The following is a 22,419-nucleotide window of genomic DNA, read 5'->3' as shown; positions in this document are numbered from 1 at the left end:
GTGGATTCGATCCCGCGTATTGTCACATACGAATCTCAAACCACAATTTATTCATAGTTTGATCAGGTACACAACCGAGATTTTATCCAATGAAAGGCTGTTGTTCACGTGATGGTTCTACAGCTCGTCCGTAACTCTCCGTGAACAAAGGCTATAAGATACAGCCAATAAAGCTACCAATTTCAGAGTGTCGCAGACATTGAAGCAAGTATGACATTCTCTACTCTCGCCACTTTCAGAGTGTCTTGAGTCGAGTTTGAAATACAATCTCCATATAACTTTCCTCACGGCTACCTATTCAATCTGGGATAATCGAAGCAAACATGATAGGTAAAAACCAGCACAAGTGTTGAATTTCGAATAGACATTTATCCTGCATTTCATATTACGAGGTTTCATCTTACTATTTCCATTAATTGTATTGCATGAACAAATTTCCTATTAACAAATGAATCATGTTCCAAATCCGTGTTACACCCTACTTTTTTCACACTTATAATGTAATTCCTCATTGTATATTCCTGCACCTCCTCGATGTTTTTGTCAACCATTGTAATTAATAAAGCTACTGGAATGGATCTAATAGTCCTATAATGAATCCTAGATATGAAAAAGGCGTATAGATGCATACACATACAGTTAAAGTTCCTGAAAGTGAAAACAGTCTGAGATAGCTAAACTGTCTTAGATGCATTTTCCTGAAAACAAAAATGAGGTGATTATGGCTGGAAAACTTTTTATCATCAGTCTGATCAATCAGAGGTGAACAACAGCTATGAATGAGCCCAGCCGTTCCAATGGATACAATGCTGTTCAGTATATTAAAAATACATTTTAAAAAAAACAAATTAGGTCATTATATTGTCTGTATGTGTAAGGTGCAAATCAATTGAATTAATCTGAATATAAAATTAATTTTATCGACTCCAGCGAGATAACAACTCGGAACGGATCTAAAAGCACATTTTTATTTAAGCTTATTCTTTTGTATGACTGATAGTTTATTTAAATAAAATCGCTGAACAGGTGTTTCCATGAAATGTATGTTAATCGAAATATAAAATAAACCAAAAGAAATAACTGAAAAAGGTGAATGCCAGAAATTTTGATAAATTAAAGGATGATGTATGGAAGCCTTGCGAAAATTAAAACAAAAAGCTAAGAGAAGGGGAGGGGAATTCTGATCAATGTTTACAGGAAAGGGACATGAAGACCGCGTCTACATATTGTCTACTCAAGCCTGCTTGACCAATTGATAAAGATGTAACTGGCAGGCTAGGGGGTGTTTTGGTCGGTGAGAGAAGAGTTCTGAGCATGAGTGTGCGGAAGAGCCACAACTGTGAGCTTGTCAAAATGAACCAGAGAAAAGTGGATGTTCCTTGGATGATAGAGAGCAAGGATTTCTGCCCAGTGTTTAGGGCAAGCGATGGACAGTTGAATAATGAGCTGTTATAAAAAAGATAAGGACCAAATTCGAGAGTGATATGGAGAGGTGAATTGAGGGAGGTATTTTAATGCAATGGAGGAAGAGGCGGAGAGTGAGATGCAGCTACTGGTTGCTGTTGTTCAACCAACAAAAAAGAAAATGCGATCAGTGCTGAATTTTCTCCATTGGTGGAGAGACCGTAGACGTATGTGGGGAGACTTTGAGCGAGTGAAGATAAATGGCAAGGATTTCTATGATAGCAGATTTTAAGTCAGCCTATCTACAATCGTTCATAGTCGAAAAGTTGAGGACATACAAGCTAGTGAAGTATAGGGATAAGTTGTACTGCTTAGAAGGTTTGGATTTGAACTGAACTTTGTGCCGTAGATCATGGCAGCAATCTTCAAGATGGTGCTGGGAAAGATGAACAGAATGAAAGGACCAATACCTCCTACGTAGATGATATCTTGGTGGACGAGAAAGTGGCGTCGGCAGATGGAGACGTAGGTCATCTGAAGAGGTTAGGGTTGAAAGGAATTTATGGTAGAAGAGCAGCGTTGGGACTGAGGTTGAGAAAAGGGCAGTTCAGGTGAGCTGGTGTTTCATAGAATAAAAAAAAGAAGATTCTGGACCTTAAAGAACAATCTAAGTCGTCTAGAGCTGTTTTTACTGTGTTGGCAACTGATGAGCGCTAGCTTGCCGCTGAGTGGTTCCGAATTGCATGCAGCTATGTGAAGAGAACAAGAGGAATGAGCTAGGGAGATAAAATTGGAGAAAGGACAGTTGCAAATAAGGATATCGTGGAGAAAGTGAAAAAGGATGATCTAGTGAAAGGAAATCGGCATGTGTCGAAGTCAGAGAAAGGTGTTGTATGGCGTGATGTTAGTAGCATAACGATGTGAATTGTCCTGGAAATAGGCGCAGAAGATGCACCTTAACTTAGAAAGACAACTGCAACCTCATCAATGTAGCGAACTTAATGCCGGGTTGAAAGGAGTAAATTTAGTTTTGAAGAGGGATGTGCGTGATCTCCAAATCAGAAGTTATTTGGTTATAGATCTTGAGCGGCATCAGTAGTAAGCAGTGAGAAGAGAATCCGGAGAACGGGAGCTGCAGAGATGACTGTAAAGCGATAACTAGGGATCTTAGGGGAAGTGATAAAAGAATTTGATCTGCAGCTGCGAGTAGTGCCTGAGGTCTCGGAGAAAAATAAGGTAGATATCTTTACTAGGGTGAGGAAAATCTAGGTCGGGCTGTCAGGGGAATTAAGGAGCGGTATGACCGCAGCGTGCTACTTGGATGACCTCGAGTTGAAGAGGAATCACAACATGCATCATATAGTGGAGTGGGACAGAAAATTAGTTTTAGCTAGAAAGGTTGACCCCATTGTCAATAGAGAATGTCCGAAGGTGGTTAGAAACTGTGACAGGTGTCAATCGATCGACTTCACACCAAGTGTGCATGAGAATGGAGAAATTCGAGTGAGAAGCAATTGGAAACAGTTGATAGTGGATATGACACACTCTCAGCCAGGGTTGTATCTCACAATTATTGACTGCAGACCTGGGCGAGCAGCTATGTGGAAGGAGATTAGTGCAGAAGCTGCATCAGTTGATCAATCCTAGTACTTGACTGATACTTTATTTTATCGACCCAGAGAATAAACGTGGGATTTGAACTCAAAACGAAAATACCACTAGGTATTTGGTGCAACGTTTCTAACGATTCTGCAAATCCACCTCTCACGTCTTTATATAAATAATCCTTTCTACTAAATTTTGCTGGGGGAGGGAAGATAGTCATTTATATCGACCCAAGTGCTGAAATGGTACTTTATTTATCGATCTCGGGAGGTTGAAGGGCAAAATCGGAAGAAATACTGTCAAGCATTTTGTCCGGCGCATTATCGATTCTGCTAGCTCGCCGCCTCCCAGAAGTTAATAAATATTATGTATTTAAAGAAAGGCGATGAGCTAGCAGAACTGTTACCGCGCCGGGCAAAACGCTTCGAGGCATTTACGTTCAGAGTTCAAATTTCATCGAGGTCGACTTTGCCTTTCATCCTTTCTGGGCCGATAAAATAAGTACGAGTTGAGCAATGGGGTCGATGTAATCGACTTATCCCCTCCCCCTAAATTGCTGGCCTTGTGGCAAAATTTGAAACCAATATTTAGTTATGTCCTTTAAGAATTTGAGTTTAAATATTGCTGAGGTTGAATTAGTTTCATCCTTTAAAGATCGATAGAATAAGTATCAGGCAAGTGGGGATTTTTGTAGTTTTCGTCACTGTATACAATTTTGTTGCAATTGTTTACAAATTTGGTATATGGATTCAGTTTTGTATACTAATTATGAAAATGAAATTCATTTCCCCTATAAATCCATGATTAAAAAGTTATTAGCCTTTAAAATTTGCAAAATTTTAGGTATTTTAGCCAATCAGAAGCGCATATTTTACTCATCACCGTGGCGAAGAACTCTATTTTCATAGTAACCAAAGCAAAGAAGCACCACGTGTTGCATAGCTGATTGCGAAGAACAATGTTTTCATATTAATCAGAGCTCCTGTGCATGCGCACAAGGAGTGTAACCACCACGTATTCTATAATTGCTTATTTTCATAACAGGAGGGATTCGATTTTAGAACGATGGCCACAGCTTTAAACCTTTCCTATGTGGGGAAGGAGATACGAGAAAGATAATTTATTTTATAAGATCCTAGAGTGTATAGCAAACTTTCGTTCTTGATTTTTTTAAACTAATAAATGTCTGCTTTAAACAATGTTTTGACTGTTGTTTCTAGCAACTCCTGTTGGTTTGTTCGTAGCTTTTAAATATTTAATTTACTCGCGAATGTTTTCATTTTTCAATGTTTACTGTAGCTAGTTTAATGTTTTGACATGCCGATGCCTCCCCGCCCCCCATGATGGAAGAGGCAGCAAATGCGCTGTTTTCTGATTAGCTGAAAATTCTGAAAATTATCAAACTTTGAACACCTGTAACATTTTTGCAAATTTTTTCTGGAATAAATGAATAACAAATTCGGATTCAGCATCAAAAATTATAACTATATGATACATTAAAAATATTTTTTTAAGATAATTGTAAACAGTGACGAAAACCACAAAGATTCAGGTTTTGCTATTATTTCATCGACAATATCACTCCTCCAAAATACGACACAGTATGTCTATGTGCTAAAAATCAATATTTAACTATTATTGATGCCATACGAAGTTATAAACTTCGAAAGAATGTGATATAATATTTTTAGCTTCAACCCAATATTTATACGCTGTTGTTTATAGCTTTATTCGCTTCGAGATCCACAGTTCCAAAAAAAAACAATATTAACTATATTTGGCAGATTTATTGATTTCAAATACTGTCTCTCTCACTCTCTCTCTCTCTCCCTCCCCCTCTCTTTCTTTTTGTTTCTATATCTCGTGATCAACATTGCTTCAACATGAACAAAGCTCCGAGAATTTGAAAGAAAATTGGACCATGTGGAGAAGAACAAAGATTTAAGATTCAACTACAAGCAAAACGAAAGAAAACATGAAAAAAGAAAGAGGAAGAAATGTTGACATTTTGATTACTGAAGAAGAACTGAGACAAGACTGAAGGAGACCGAATATGGGTTTCAAATTTTGGTACAAGGCCAGCAATTTCAGGGGAAGGGATAAGTTTATTACACCGACTCCAGTGTTCAACTGGTACTTATTTTATCTTCTTTTAAGTTCTGTTAGATATTGTTAATTCTTGCTTTAACACACTTCCAGTAGCCAAAATCATCAACTAAAGGCAAGCAGATTCTTTTCAAAATATGCTCATTTGTTGATATACAACTTCACTTTGGAAACATTTTGTCTGGTATTTCACTTTTGTCTAAATCTGCTCAATCGAAGAATGGCAGCGAAAATACATCGCTAAGTTAGCTTAAAGCACCGAGGTTTCTTGACATTTTTTATCAAATCAAAAAATTGGTAACGAGAATTGCTTCTTTATTGCTTTGTTTATCTGACATTGGTTTTACTAACAAAAAATACATCTCTATATATTATTTATATAATTTGCAGAAACATGGCGGATAAGAAAGAGTTTCACGCAGTCACTAAATGTTGGAAGAACAATCTGTTCTTTTCGGAATCCGTATTGATACGTTTTCGTGATTAATTTATATCTTGTCGAGAAGCTGAGAGAGAGAGAGAGAGAGGGGGGGGGAAGCAGAGGGAGGGAGAGAGAGAGGGGGGGAAGCAGAGGGAGGGAGAGAGAGAGGGGGGGAAGCAGAGGGAGGGAGAGAGAGACTTTAATATTTATCTTAAGAAAAAATAAAGTTGAAAACACAAATTGAATTACTAAACAATTTACTGGAAAATTGCGTTACGTAAGGAAGATAATAGGAGACGAGTATGCGTTGGTCCGCCGGATTTGAAGCTTGTCCTCATTCACCACTTCCGTTTATTGGATGCCAAGGATATTTTCTGTTTGGCTGCCACTTTTCAATTACTTCAATTTTTGTTCCAATTGATTTTATATTTGGCGTATTGGTATACTGCTGTAAAATAATCATTGACATGAAATTCATTTTCGTCATAAATCAATAAATAAAGAGTTAATAGCTTTTAAAATTTGCAAATTTGGGGTAATTTTAGCCAATCGAAAGGCACAGACATAGAGGTGCCTGTTTCCATTGTAACAAGCCAAGCTGTTACAAGCTGCTTACCACATGTTCTTTTTGTCGCTTATTAAATGCTTAAAACATGCGGTATGAGATGTGCTAAAAGTAACAGCTAAATAGGCCTTAAATCACGCATGATGTTTTTTTTTTCTGAATAAGGGTATGAATTTCCCTGTGTAGAATACAAATTCGCAAAAATTTTCTGAAAATTCCAAAAATTAGTTATGAAGGGTTATATAGCGTACGTAAAGCAGGATTCCGCCAATATTTCCTTTATTTACAGTTGACAACACGCATAAAACTACAGCTTCCAAATCATGCTTTCAAACTGGGTAAAAATGATCAAACTTTAAACCTCTGTAACTTTTTCTTTTAATTTCTCGTAAAGTGAAGTATCTCCTGAGATTCAGTATGGAAAATTACACCAATACATCAAATTTTAAAATTTTCACTAAACTTCAAAATTTCCTTCTCTATTATGTATTTAAAAAAATGCTAATTGACTTAAAAAAAAAAACAGTTGATCATAGAGTATAAATTGACTTGAAAGTTGAATTGATTTCTTTTATTCCTATGCATTCAGAAGTAACCATTCTAGTTTTCTACTGAGTAAGTTCATTTAAATCATTACAAATAACTATTAAGAAAAAAAGACTTTTTTAATTTTCATTTATAGTTTCCTGCTTAAATGCTATTGTTGACATTTTTAAACGTTTGTGCTTCTTGAAAGTTGCCGCTGGTCAAGCCAATAAATTGTTTATGAGACAAATAGATTACAAAATCTGAATTTGCATTCCTAAATCTTGTCGAAATCAGTTTTACTTTACATCTTTCTGGGGTTAATAAAATAAGTACCTGCCCAATACTGACCCAAAATAATCCATTATTCTCCATCTCCACCAAAAGGAATATGGCAATATTAGAAATTAAACCCTCTATCAACTAGTTATAAATAGGTTCTGTATGGGTGTACAGGGCATTGCAATATATAAAGATTTTCTTGAATATAGCATTTTTTAACAATTCAAATTTTATTTTATAAATATTCCATGAAAATTAAAATTTGAATTTAATAATTACATATATAACACACATGTATATGATACATATGATACACAACCACATTAAAACACAAATCCCAAACTGAAAAAAACACAAACATGAATGACGAAAGAAAAGGAAAGAAGAAAATGAGGAAGAAAGAAAAAAACAGCAATTCAATATTAAGTGCCTAAATTCTGGATAATCCTGTCAACTTCAGAATTGTAGGGATAGTAAAAAGAGGAAGGGTCCGCTTAATGACGAGCGAAATGGCCAGCATTTAGGCGGCGAGACAAATCATGAAGACCTGTGGACATCTCAGTCCCCCGCAGAGGTCGGATCCCATTCTGAGTGCAATGGAGATGCGGAGCTCATCTAGACTGAGTAGATACCAATGTTGGTCACATGCAAGGCATCAATCCGGTCCCCTGAGAATTTCTTAAATGTTTCGCAAAAAGAAGAAAAAAAAAAGTAACACTCTTTTTAGAATCAATTCATGAAGATGAAAATTTTGCGAGGTTGCCAGAATTTCATTTTTTTGGTAATTACTGAGAATCAAAACTTTGTTCTAAACTCATATGTCATTCAGAAGTAAACCCTGTTTAAAGATCTCACATGAGAAGTTATAAACAGAATTGACAGGTGCTAAAAGACTATATATTTGGCAATTTTTTCAGAAACAAAGAAACAAGTCCGAGAAAACAGTACTGAAATAATCATAAACCATTTGGCATGAAGTCGCTCGCTAAAACATTCCAATTTGTGTCCGGAAGACGTAGAATTCCTCTTTGCTTTTCCTGTCCTACAACGGTGACCTGTGTTCCTCCGACAGGCTATTGCGTGTGTGTGTGCGTGCGCGCGCGCGCGCATCTACGTACTTTTTTCCAGATATATATACCCACGCCTTTTGTAGGACCATGCTGTAGGCTCCGATATGTAGGAGTTCATTGTATGTGGTGCAGTACCTTTTTTGGTTAAGTCTTATTTTAAGGACAAAAAAATTGTCATAAAATGCGAAAGAAATGAAAATAATAAAACGGAAAAGAAATTTGAGATAGAAAAAAATGGTCGGAAAACTGAAAAAGTTGTATATTTCTGAATACACCTCATATGGGTTAGTCGAAATACATGCATCGTAAGTGAAATAAGAGATATTAGGTGTTTGGTATAGTGGAACGGAATGCATTCCGATTAATATCTCGGTCATCGGTGCGAAACATTATGACACACTGAATCTTCCGACTGAGTTTTTGAAACAGCTGTAAAAATATACCAAAAATTACATTTTTCATCATTGAATATGAAAGTGTAACAATTGAACAAATTATGACAATAATGATTTTTAACTATAATCAGTTATTGATCCTCTACATAATTCAAACGGAGCTACAATCAGGGCCTATAACTCCCAAGTCTTAGAGAGCCTAGCAGGAGTACTCCCTCTCTAAAAAGAAGAAAAAGAAATATCTCACAACTCCACTTAAATTCTTACAACCCAGTCTTGTCTCTTTCAGCAGTAAGGAAGTACAAGCGCTACTCATTGCACCACTCTTCTTTTTAATCATGAAGAGCATTCAGTAAGAGTCCTCAAAATCACTTCAATTATTGTTGGGGCTCACTATCGCGGAGGATCTCTCCTTACTATAGATCATGTTGCATTCTAACCACTGGCCCTTCTCTTTTGAGTCGGAAGATACTTAACCCTACAACAATTATTGAAACCCAAAATGGAGCATTACTCTCACATCTGGAACAATGCTGTTGAACGCACAGACATCCTAGATCGCCTCCAGCATCTAGCCGACAGGCAAGCTGTCTCCTCTTTCTACCGTTTCTGTCACTAATCTAATAGCTTCTACTCTTTCAGATTGGTCGATTTCATTACCCCTTTCACGTAGGCACTCATGTCCACAAGCCCTTCCCGCCGTCAAACTCCACAATGATCACTACATCCGATTCTTTCACAGAACGTTGCCTCACTTGAATTCTTTTTCAGCTTATGCCTTTCCCAGAGATGTTGACATACAAAGGTTCAAGATGAATGTTAATATCAATCTTATGGGTGTATAAAGGCCTTCAAAGAGCGTAGGCCTTCCCCTTCCTCCAAGTCCCCCAAAAAAGAAATATATATATATATATATTTATATATATATATATATATATGGTGGTTGTCTACTCCTTAAACAGAGTTTGACCACCTCCTGCACCTACACCTTAGCCCTTTCATGGCGTCTGATGTGGCTTTTTAAACCAGACAGTGTTTTGAAAAAACACCCACACAGATTGCACCTCTGATTTGCACTACCAATACCTGCAAGTAAGTTCTGCTCATTGTGGATCCTAACATGTCTTTTAAGACCCCCATTGGATTTGCAAACCCTCTGGCACACACCACATTCAAACGTGTGCACAGACATATAATCAGAATAGCTGGGTGAGGTTTGTTTTCCATGGGTTCGCAGGTGAGATTTGAGGCCAGCCAAGGACAGACATGGTCTGTCACAGACTGTGCACACAAAAAGGTCCTTGTCATTCACCTTCTCAGTCTTCACCTTTTTCCTTAAATGTCTCTTGAGCCCTGCTTGCATCATCCTGGCCTCTTCAAATGCTTTCACTCCACTCCACACCCTTGTTCGCCATCCAACTCGATCTGAAGCGAGGACTTCTATATATTTTGGAGCCATTCCAATTGACTTCATAGCAGTCCTTATGCCATCCTTAAACCTTTTTTTAGGTTTATGCCGATAACGTTTCCCCTCTGCAAGCTCACCATAAAACAGCTGTTTCGGCATGCGTTCATCTGCCATTCGAACAACATGGCCACACCATCTCAATTGGTTCCTCAAAATCATGGCTTTAATTGAGGGGATGCCTGCAGATGCAAGGATATCTGTGTTTGGAGTAAAAGAATTCCATTTAATTCTTAAAATATACTGTATATATATATATATATATATATATATATATATATATATATATATATATATATATATATATATATATATATATATATACAGTAATCCCTCGACTATCGCAGGTGTAACGTTCCAACACCCCCACCTGCGGGAGGTGAAAATCCGCGAAGTAGAAACAGTACTGTACTATGTATTTTTTATTATTATTTTTTATAATTTGTTTATATTTATTTTATTATAAATGTAAAACAACACTACACCGAATTTCGTTTTCCATACAGTATGTGCGATTCTTTGTTCACTCATCTACGTATTTTCTTTTGATATATTTTAATTAATGTTTTATACAGTGCAGTACTGTACTGTATTTTTATTTATTAATTTATAGGAGTAAAAATGCTTATTCTATCACAGAAAAAATTAGAATGGAAAAAAATATAAATACTTATCGGCCACAGAGACCTGCGATATACTGAGGAGTCCGCGATATAAATTTACATATATTAGCCAGAAAAATCCGCCATGTACTGAGCGTGTGTTAGGTAAACCACGATATGGCGAGTGATTATTTTATATATCTATAATACATTAAAAGCCAGTTTGAATCTTGCTTGCTTGTTTGCTTACAATATTACTCAGTCAAACTGGCGCATAATGGGAAAATACTATGAATTAAGTTTACCCCGAAATGTTAATACGAACAGAATGAAACAAGTTTTGCCTAAAATTGGCAAAGTGGTTTCCGAGATATTAGAGATTTTCGGGGTATAAATACCCAAAACGGTGTATAGTGGGAAAATTTTCCGAAAATAATCTTCATCCTGAAAAGGAAGAAACTCTCATATTTCTATTAGATTTTTCTTCTTTTTTACAGGAAATGTTTCAATTTTCGCTTTTGTTAAACAATATTTTAATCATTTAGAAATATTTTTTAGTGAATGTGATTTCAAAAATGTAAGTTGTTTGTGCAGTAAGTATGTATATTTTAGATTTCTTTAAATAGACATTTTAATGTTTTTTAAAATTATTTTCAAGGGAATACCATAGCAAAACAATTTTTTGGCATATTTAAAAAAATATTTTAAAGTGAAAATGAGTTTAAAAATACGGTAAATATTTCGCAAAAGACCCGTTCGTAACCTCAGTATGAAATAATTTTTTTTTTCCATAGGGTTTTTCGAGTGCATTCAACGTATTTAGCTGCTCTTTCTAGCACACCCTGCTACCATGTAACAGCTATTTGCAATAAAGGACCCGAAATACCTGTTACATAGTAGCAGGGCGTGCAAGAAATAGCAGCCAAGTGTTTCCTTTTCTAGGGAAAGGAGCAGTGGCCCGGGAACAAAATTTGCTTAGCGGGTGCAAACTCCAAAATTTGGCACTACTGGAGAAGTGTGGATCCAAGTTCTGGGAGTGTGCATGTCACAAATTTGCGCATGCGCACGCGTTAGTCGTAAGTAGTCGAATTTAGCACTCAGGTAAAAAACGAGACGCTCGCTACTTGCTGTAAATGGAGGGTGGGTTATCCATCTAATACAAGAAGAAAATTGCAGATAAATTGAATAAAAACATGAAAAATAACAAAATGATATTTCATTGAAAAGTAAACCATTCTGAAAGATAGTTCAGAATGTTTTCAAAACATTTATCTCCAGCTTTTCCCATATTTTATTAAGGGTTAGGGATTATGATTAGGGTTTAGGGTTAGGGGTTAGGTTTAGAGTTAGGGTTTAAAGTTAGGGGAGATGAATGTTTTTTCAGTATTCAATGATTATTTTTCACTTTTATATTCAACTTATCTGCAATTTTCTTTTTGTATTACATGAATAACCCCGCTCCTTTTACAGCAAGTAGCGCGAATCTGCGCATCTCGTCATTTGCCTTGTGAGCTAAAATCGACTACTTACAACTAAAGCGCGTGCACGCACAAATTTGTGACATGCGCACTCTCAGAACTCGGGTTCACACTTCTGTAGTACCCAAAAGTTTTACAAACAAGGTGAAGTTTTCTAATTTGGGTATCAAAACAAACAAATGTTCAATAATAATAACTTTTATTATTATGAGGATCGACTGGAAAGTTAACAGGCTGACCAATATATTCTCATAGAATGTGACCAAATGAAGTTCATTTTTAAATATTAGGATCTTTTCTGCTTGATTTCACCTTCTGAAATTTTAAAATTAAGCGAAAATTTTCAAATTTGATATATTGGTGTAATTTTTCCCGTTGAATCTGATGCTATTCACTTATTCCAGAAAAACTTTAGAAAACTGCAACAGAGGTTTAAAGTTTGATCATTTTCCCTCCATCAGAGAACAGGATGTGGAAGCTGGCATTTTATACAAGGTGACAACATTACAATGTTAAAACATTCAACGATGGAACTTTTAATAAAGTTTTGTGAAATGTTGCATAAACATACTGTTGGTTTAGTTCATGTGAACAATACACAATTTTGAAATTGGAATAAAATTGAGGCAATTGAAAAGTGAAAATCAAACAGAAAAGATATCTACATACTTCTTTCGGCGATTCATTGCTTCGATTGCCTTGGAAAAGAAGCTATCCTGTTAGTTAAACAAGTTTTCAACAGCTGATAAGACATCATCACTATGTTATTGGTTCCAAGCCGAGTATTTTATTTTATATATATGTAGGGGATATAGATAATAAGATGAGGTCAAATCACTAAAGTAGGGAGGGTGGCTTAACAGTTCAAAGCCAATCACACACAGCAGCCATCGAAACCAATTACTTGTGCACTGGAGTATTTGTTTCGATGAAAGAAAAACATACTCGACAGTTTTCCTTGCGTTTGGCCTTGATAGCCTTTCGCAACTGCCTTAGAAAGGTGGCACAGTACAGCACTCTCCGTTGATGGTGAGAGCCTTTGAAAGTAGTCAATAAACACGATGCTTTTTGCAATCCAAAATACTGAGGCCATCACCTTCCCTGCAGATTAAACGATCTTGATGACCTTCTTTAGAGTAAGTGTTGAAGAGTGTCTCCACTGTTAGATTATCTCTTATTCTCTAACTCAAAATGATAAACCCAACACATTTAAGGAAACTGGATTTGCCTCAAGCAATGTCAGATATTATCGAAATGTGATCAGCCTGGTGCCCTTTTAATCAGGTGTCAGAAGAAGCAACACCCACCAAGCAGAAACTTTCATCATGCCAAATTTATTGTGTAAAATATTCTCAGCCCTCACACGTGACATGCTAATAACATTAACAATTTATATTTTTTCTCCAGTGGAAGCAGTTGCAGACTGTTCAGATCATTAGTCTTCTCAAAATTATCTCTGCTCAAATCAGTTAATCAGCTTTGCACTGTTTATAAAACTGGAGCATCATCCTCCGATATATCAACATGTCCTTGGGGACTAAATCCTTTTTCTACAGGTACTTGATAACAGCATGATGCCAATTTTGTTCATCTTGAAGAGAAGCCACTAATAGTTACTTTTGAAGTTTTCTCTGAACATTCAAATGTCAGTTTACCAAGAAATAATGAAGCTATAAGAAGTGTTAAAATGGAAGTAAGCCGAGTTTTTGCATCACTCCATAATACACACGTATATGAAAAAAACTGTATCAGCATATTCCAAAAGTTTTCCTACGCTCACACGTTTTGTTAATGAAAGGTTTCATGAGGATGTGCAAAGTGTTTTCATCGTATGTATAAGAGGGTGTTGTGTCATTGTGGTACGGAGCCAGGTCTTCAAATGGCGAAGTGCACTGAATGTTCTTTTGCTTGATGCAACAGATACAAGTGAAGACAAGACAAGCTGCATTAACGCCAACACTTGTGGCATACTAGAACGAAAAATAGTATCAGACACTCTCCATTTATCAACTATGTCATTAAATAATTTAGGCAAATTTTCCCTTTCCGTCCATAGGCTAGCAGGAAGTTTGATTTGAGATGACAGTAAAAGCAAATCAAAAGAGAGGTTTTCAACTTTTCAATCAATTTCAAGCAATCACCGGCTGTCGTGCCTGGACGCTGTAAGCTACGTGCCACTGGCTCACATACCCCAAATATATCCCCAGCGATTTTAATGCCGAACAAAGTGGAAGCTTTGCCAGATTGTTTTAGCAGCCCTTTAACAGTAGCCTTTGTTGTTGCTCTTAACGACGAGTCATTAAGAAGGTCAAGCAAAAAATTTTGAATATTCTTATAATTGTTTTCGGCTCATTTCAGTGCTGTTGCTCTAATGCACCACCGAGTTGGACACACTGCTTGCAACATGATGACATTCTCACCACAAAGATTTGTCCATTGTGCTTTTCTTTTTGGTGACTTTTACAAAAATGGCGTGTTGATGAACAAAGTTCAGTGCATCAGCTACAAAGGTAAACTTAGAACTAACTTCTTGGAGGACAAGGTCTAGAGAGTGGTTTCCACAGTGTACAAAATATGTACCTGGGAACAAATTTTTCAATCGCATCTGTACACCTGAAATGTTTCCACTCATGGTACTTGCACCATCAAATCAAAAACAGCATAGCTTTGAGTCAAGTGAAATGTTTAGGCGACAAAAAATATCTAGAAAAATCTTAGTCAGTGTCTTCGAAGAGCAGTCAGGGGGATTATAAAAACCTAGAAAATCCTCATTGACATTCAGGTCTTCAGAAACGTACCGGACAGTGATTGATACTTGTTCCATGCCAAAGCAATTAGTGGTACCATCACATATAATGCCAATAAATCTGGAATTTTCTACTTTTATTTTGATCTCATGTAAAATGTTATGAGCATATGCCTCTAAAATTTCATTTTGAGTTGTATCAGAGAGGAAATTGTCCCGACGCTTAAACCACTGACTTACTTCTGCACTGCATTCTTCAGTAAGTTCCCTTACAAGATTTACGAAGTTTCCCATAAGATTTTGAATTTCTGTTGAATACAACATGGCAGATGATTAAAAAGGGCAGACACAAGAAAGAAAAAATAAGTATAGAACCACGTATAAGGCCACTGAATTGTAACAAAAGAACTCTGGTCGAACAAAAACCTGAAAAACAAATAGTGAACATCAAATAAATAGTGCTTGTGTTTTTATTGGCAAAACCAGCAACATGACGTTCCATCCAATATGCTTCAAAAAACGATATGCTATACTAGAGCACCGTCTTTTATTTGAACAAATCAACGCCAGGAATTATTCTTTGGAAGCCTCGTATTAATTCTATCACCTCTTTTTTCGAACCGCCAAGTTACAGGGGCATAATCGCATCAACATTAGTTATCAGGCGATGGTGGGATGACATTCGGACACACAAATACATACATTCGTATATATATGCGTGCGTGTATGTGTGCTTGCATATGTACCTACCTACCTCTCTCTCTCTCTCGCACTATATATATATATATATATACACACACACACACACACACACACACACATACACACACACGTATATATATATATATATATATATATATATATATGATAATATACGGTAAAACCATATAACTGGAGGAGAGCTTACTTTACAGGTAGAGAAGTGGGTAAATATAAATAGACCTCGTAACGATACCAGCTACCAAATGGTTTCACGGCGAATTGGGGCCCCGAGTGACCTTAGTAAAGTCATTGGGGAGATTCCCGAGCCGATTATCGTGGTCTATATATATATATATATATATATATATATATATATATATATATATATATATATATGGCGATCCTTCGGTACAAGTTCTCTAAATGCCCGTAAAGAAAGAGGGAAAGGGCGTTAGTCAGCAGGTAGCAGACAGCCATCACTCGCTTTCTCTCTCTCTCTCTCTAGAGAGAGAGGTGTATGCTGAGAAACTGAAAGAAGCCCGTCGTATATATGTATGTGTGTGTATATGTTTGTGTGTCTGTGTCCCCCCCCCCCAACATCGCTTGACAACAGATGGTGGTGTGTTTACGTCCCCGTAACTTAGCGGTTCGGAAAAAAAGACCGATAGAATAAGTACTAGGCTTACAAAGAATAAGTCCTGGGGTCGATTTGCTCGACTAAAGGCGGTGCTCCAGCATGGCCGCAGTCAAATGAATGAAACAAGTAAAAGAGTAAAAGAGTAAAGAGTATGCTTATTTAAAGTTTTTATGTTTATTTTTTAAAGGTTTGTAGAAAATGAAAGTGGTCGAAATTACAGACAAATTTCTTATAATGAACGAACAGTATAAAATGAGTAACTAAAACCGATCGGTATTTATAGTTTTTTTTATAACCATTTCTCTTATTTCTGTAAAATACCGTCACGAACGCCCGCACGCGAAGCACCTCGAACCGAAGAGAGAACGCGCGCGCGCGAACGTCGACGCTCAGTGAGAGAGAGAGAGAGAAAGCGAGTGATAAGTGACATGTGTTTTTAAGAGAGAGAGAGAGAAAGCGAGTGATTGCTGTCTGTTACCTGCTGACTAACGCTCTTTCCCTCATCGCCAGTATAGATTTATTCATCGGAGAAAGTTACATAGTGACTGAAGGTTCGAGAGTTTCGAGCAGAGGCACTTATCAAACTAATTAAATCAACGTTTTCTATATAAAACGAAAAAGCAGGACAGTGTCGGAAACAGATATGACGCAGATACTATTTTATATATAGGCAGGAAGACTTTTGGTTAATAATATGACAGAATTAAGGCAAGATAAAAAATGAAAGCCGTCAATATATAAGGTATTCTGCCTAAACTACGTCTTTAAGATACGATGTGTTAGTAGTAACGCAAAAAGGAAACTATTTCCTAAGGAACTCAAGCAGATAGAGAGGAATAAAGACAAAAGGAAAGTAAAGATTTAATGAAAAGGTGAATCAGGTTGGAGTTGAAAAAAAGGCACTTACCCAGGCAGTGGTCAAGCAAATAATGGTATGGAGTATTAAATGGTCGTTTTGTATTGAAAGAATTTTGAAGGGGTTTTATTTTTAGACTGGGGTCAAACGGTCGAATCCAGTCAACCGTGTTTTAAGTCTTTAGCAACACCAATTACAAAGAATTTGGGAGTGGATCTGAAAGATGGAGAGAAGTATTGACAGAAAAAAACTGGGTGGGAGCTGTCTTCAATAATTCAAGTAATGCTATATATTCAAAATTAACTATACATGATGGTTTTGTTGTTGTTATTGTTGCTGCTACTGTTGCTATTGTCACTTATTTTTTTGTATTTTGACGCTACTTTCCTTCAGAAATTAGTGGTCCTAAACTCCCTAGGGAATTCTATGCCAGCTTCATCACTTTTATTTATTTATTTTTTTTTTTTTCTTTGTTTTGAAACGAGATCGAAATAAACATTTTATACCAATAGATTTTAGACACTTTTTTTCTGAAACTGGTAAGATTATGTAGGGGGTGCAAATTTTGATCTTGCACCCCCTGAAAATTCTAGGGGGTGCAGGTGCACCCGCTGCACCCCCTGTTCCCGGGCCCTTGGAAAGGAGCCGTTTACAAGTGATTTCGATGTCACATTCGTTGAAAGCATGCGAAATAACCCGAAAAAGAAAAAGAACTCATGAAACAAAACTCTGTTGCTGGGAAACTCAGTTTCCCGACGATCCAACAGGTCACGGGTAGTCTAGTATATATATATATATAATGCGACTTTCACTTTTTGTATTTAAAATTCACTGCATATATTTTATCCTTTTTATATATAATTTTTATTCTTGGGTATAACGCTGCTCCACGGTCAGCCCTAATTTTGACCTGGCATTTTGTATCAAATATCTCACATTATACACGAGTAAATACAATAAATATAGTTTAAAGAGATCTGTAAAATTTTCCTTAGAAAGTTCTCTACATTTGTATAAAACGAAAATATATCACAGTCGCTTTTAATTGATATTATAACAAATATCTTTCAATCACATTCAATGAAAGTAATATGAAAATTATGGATATAAATATTATTTAAAAACAGCGTTGTTACTACTGTTGATTATGATGTGGTTGATTAAATGTTCAGTTGTTTGATAATGATGATAATGTTGATAGTGATGATAATGCTATTATTATTATTATTATTATAATCGCTGTTGTTAGAAACCGTGAAGATGAGATCAACTCTTAAAACAAATATTATAAAGAACCAGCGCAACCGGAACAGGCGTGTTGTGACGTACAGAAGCAGTTATTCATTATTCACAGTGTTATCGAGCATTATGGCTGAAATGGATTGCGGCGCTCGTCTGCGCTTTCCTAACGGGGATATCAAAATGTCTAATTACGGTAAAGAAACTTTAATTTCATCAATATAGTTTCAATTTCATTGAAAATTTATTCTTCAGTCTTTATTGTTGCATCTTTTTTTCAGTTTATATTCGAAAACGTCACGGTTTTTGTTATCGCCAAGGTTAATATTGTTTGGTCCTAAAATCGGGGTCTCGTTTCTTGTACTTGGTATCGTTAAATCAGTCCCTGATTTTTCAGCCGGACTAGGAATCGTTTGTTTTGCTTCTTGACGAGAGGGAAATTGATTAATTCAAATATAAACAAAGGGAAAATTACGTTGTAATTGTTGAAATATGTGCATTTGTTAGACTTTGGGTTATTATTTATTGCTTTTCGTTTTAATTTTGAATATGTGAGAGTAAGATAAAAGAAACAACTTTATATCTTCCGTCAACTGTTGTATTTCGTTCGGAAAATGGAATCGGCGTGTAGTAACGCTGTATTTAATTACTATTTGAAATATATCGAAAGAAGACTATTTACATTATTTACAAATGAAGGAAATATTTTCGCTACCGTAAACTATATTGAGAAAAGTTTTATTCTTTTTATATTTTTATGAACATAAACAGAAGACACGTCAGTTTGATGTGATAACGGGTTTTATGACAAGTTTATGTATATAGATAGTACATATACACACTTTCTCTCACATATATAAAGTTTGTAACTATACATACATATATTATATATATTTTTGTGTATATGCTGATGTATGTATATTAATAGGTGTATCTATCTGTATCTCCGTCCATCCATCCATCATGTATGTGGGTACACACATTGTATGTTTGAACGCGTGTAGAGCAGTGTTACACACAGTCCATCCATCCACCTTCCTTTGTAGAAAAACATAAATCTGGAGAAGCACACTCTAAGATGTGGAACAGTTAATATTTTTGATGGGGGAGGCCTGTTTATGGGGGCTACCTAGGGTAACCCCATAAACCGGGTTCCCCCATTAATATATATGTGTGTGTGTATATAAACGGATGGCCATAGCCATAAGTCGCTTTACCCATTTCTTTATTATCATTAGAAATGGTTAAAGCGACTTATGCCCATCCCTGTGTATATATATATATATATATATATATATATATATATATACAGATAGATAGATAGATATTTATTTATATTATTTGGGTTATATTTCAAATGTAGGCAACAGAATGATGGACTGGGATGAAAGCGTGGCCAAGATCGACAGACCAAATAAATGAATTTTTTAAAAACGCTCGCAAAATAATGTATTCTACTTCCTGAACTTATATCTAAATGATTTCCTAGTTCTTATGATTACATCGGTTCCAGTACTCGACTGGTACTTATTTTACCGACTCCAAAAAGATGAAAGGAAAAGCCAACGTAGGCAGAATTTGAATTGAGAATGTAAAGAGATGGAAGAAATGCCGCTAAGCATTTTGTCCTGTGCGGTAACGATTCTGCAAGCTCGCCGCCTTAATTTTGAAAAATAATGAATTTATTAAAATAACTTTGTCATTAATCTACATCATTTAAAAACGAGAAGTTTTGTGTCAGAGTCCCAGATGCGGTTTTAGGCGAGTATCCAAAAGTAATAATGTAGTGGAATAAGATTGAATCTTCGAAATCTTTTAGTGGTGCGCACTCCACCTGGTTAATAACTGTCTTAAAATCACATCCAACGATTTAACAAAAAAGAAAAGACGAAGAAAAATGTATGGATTCACTAGTTAAGGTACTATTCTTAGATACACTATGCACGATAGAAAGATTGGATGGTCTCAACTGTAGTATATTCTGTTGGTGTTCCTCTATAAAAGTTTGTCTGGTGCTCAAGAAAATAGATTACAAGAACTGATGGGAGAAGCTATTGTGTATGCGTGTAGATAGACATACAGGAGAAACATACTTTTGATATTTATTTTAGTCTACTCTCGTATTTATTTAAAAGATTTGGAGCTTTGAAGCCCAGATGAGATTGGATATAAGTTCTAAAGACATATTTGCTGCCCTATGTTTTTTTTGTTTTTTTTTTAAAGAGATCATGGAATTGGAAATTGAAGTTTAACGTTTTTACTTCCACTGACTGACATACTGTCATGTGTTTTTTGACCATCCTACTATTACTCATCTGTCATTCTGCCCCTCTTAGTAGCTAGTTTACTTTGGTAATTATAGAGAGGCATAGTATTTCATCATATGATTTTCCGTCCTCTTTTCATATTTGTAGCTTCTTTGTCTTGGATATTAGAATATCTTTATCACCAATACAAAACGGTATAGAGATTATGCTCAATGTGTATTCAGTTTGTGACCCCAAATTTGACTCGTTCACTCTTCAAATTGTGTCAGTTGTTGGACTTGTGCTGGTACTGGAGCACCACCTTAAATGTACTTTTTTTAAAAAATTTTATTCTTTTATAGTTGATCAAATCGATCCTTGTACTTACTTTGTTATTTATTCTGTTGCTGTCTTTTTTGCCGAAACACTAAGTTATGAGGACATAAACAAACCATCTATTGTTAAGTGGAGAAGGACAATCACATTCACCCAACACACAAAATGAGCTTCTGACCGTTTCTGTCTAGCATATGTACTTATAAAGCAGTGGTTCTCAACCATTTTTTGCCTATGGACCCTGTTGGTCCTTATTGTACTCTACTGAAACCCCATGTTATAAAAAAAGAAACCCTGTTATATTTTTATAACTAAAAATTATTAAGAAGTTGTATTTTAAAAATTGTTAAAATATTGGCAGAGGTAAAGAATATGTACACCTCCCATTTTTGGCGTAACAAAAACCCTAACCTTAAACATCAGGTGTATGTATTCTTTCACCAAAATATTTCATGTATTGTAGATGTATAACTAATTTATTGCTCATAAGCTTTAGCAACAAAATCTTATGTGGGACCCCCAAGGGTCATATGGACCCTGGTTGAGAACCACTATTTATAATGCATTGGTTGGCTCAAGGCTATGCCTGAAGTGCCATGCAGTAGAACTGAACTTGGAACTTGCATAGTTGTGAAGTAAACTTTTTAACCACGCTGCCATATCTGCTCCTATTACAATCATGTCACCCTACATTTTTTTTTATATATATACAGGGGTTGGACAAAATAATGGAAACATGTAGCATCATAATTTTGAAATATCTATAAAACCGTCAAAAGCTTGTTTATTTTTATGCTTTTTTGATTTATTATTAGTGTTGCTTAATATGCTTTGCTAAAATTGCTGTTTCTTTTCAAATATCATCAGAAAAAAGTAATTAAAATTCATTAAAATGACAGATCTGTCGGACTTTCAAAGAGGTCAAATTGTTGGTGCTCGTATGGCAGGCACTAGTATAATGAGAACAGCTGAAATGTTTGGTATATCGAGAAGTACTGTCTCGAAAGTAATGACAGCCTTTGAGAAAGAGGGAAAAATCTCCTCGTCAAAATAAAACTCCGGAAGAAAACCAAAACTTTCAGATAGGGACCATCGGACTCTTACACGAATTGTTAGAAAGGATCAGAAAAGTACAGCTCTCAAAATTACTGCAGAGCTTAATGACTACCTTAAGAACCCAATTTCCACAAAAACTGTTCACCGGGAGCTGCACAAAGTCGTCCTTTACCTTATATCCTATCACCAGTCGAGTATACATGTGGAGACAACCAAAAGAATCATTTGACCCAGACTGCCTTCTTCCAACTGTTAAACATGGAGGAAGATCTGTGATGATCTAGGGGCTATATCTTGGAAATCCACTGGCCCAATTGTTTCCCTTCATGGCAGAATTAATAGTCAAGACTATTTAAGCATTTTATCTGATCAAATTCATCCTATGTTTGTGAAACTGTTTCCGGAGGGAAACGCAATCTTTCAAGACAAGATGATAATGCACCAATTCACACTGCTAAAGTTGTTACTGAATGGCATTAGGAACATTCTAGTGAAGTTGAATATCTTATCTGACCACCACAGTCCACAGATATCAATATTACTGAACATTTATGGTGCATTTTAGAAAAACGAGTAAGGAGTCGATATCCTCCACCATCATCACTACAAGAACTGGAGACTGTTTTAGCTGAAGAATGGACAAAAATTCCTTTGGAAACAATTCAAACATTATACAAGTTCAT

General features: G+C 36.0%; 1 protein-coding gene across 5 annotated transcripts in view; it reads left to right on the top strand.

Moving 5' to 3' along the window:
- Positions 1 to 22,419, top strand: part of LOC106877085 (sterol O-acyltransferase 1) — an 87,266-nt gene that overhangs the window by 7,993 nt on the left and 56,854 nt on the right. For 2 of the 5 annotated variants that reach the window (XM_014925870.3, XM_014925871.3), the window contains exon 2: positions 18,109 to 18,294. The exons of 1 other annotated variant lie outside the window; for it this stretch is intronic. In XM_014925870.3, the coding sequence (XP_014781356.1) occupies positions 18,109 to 18,294 (186 nt within the window). Of the gene's footprint in view, positions 1 to 16,426; positions 16,936 to 18,108; positions 18,295 to 22,419 lie in introns of those variants that run through there. 2 more of the 5 variants (XM_089352765.1, XM_089352755.1) reach the window with 2 other exon arrangements.

This window comes from Octopus bimaculoides, chromosome 1 (genome assembly GCF_046866305.1).
Source record: "Octopus bimaculoides isolate indiv1 chromosome 1, ASM4686630v1, whole genome shotgun sequence".
Lineage (NCBI taxonomy): Eukaryota > Metazoa > Mollusca > Cephalopoda > Octopoda > Octopodidae > Octopus > Octopus bimaculoides.
The sequence above is the reverse complement of the archived record's forward strand: the minus strand, read 5'-3'. Positions and strand labels throughout refer to the sequence as shown.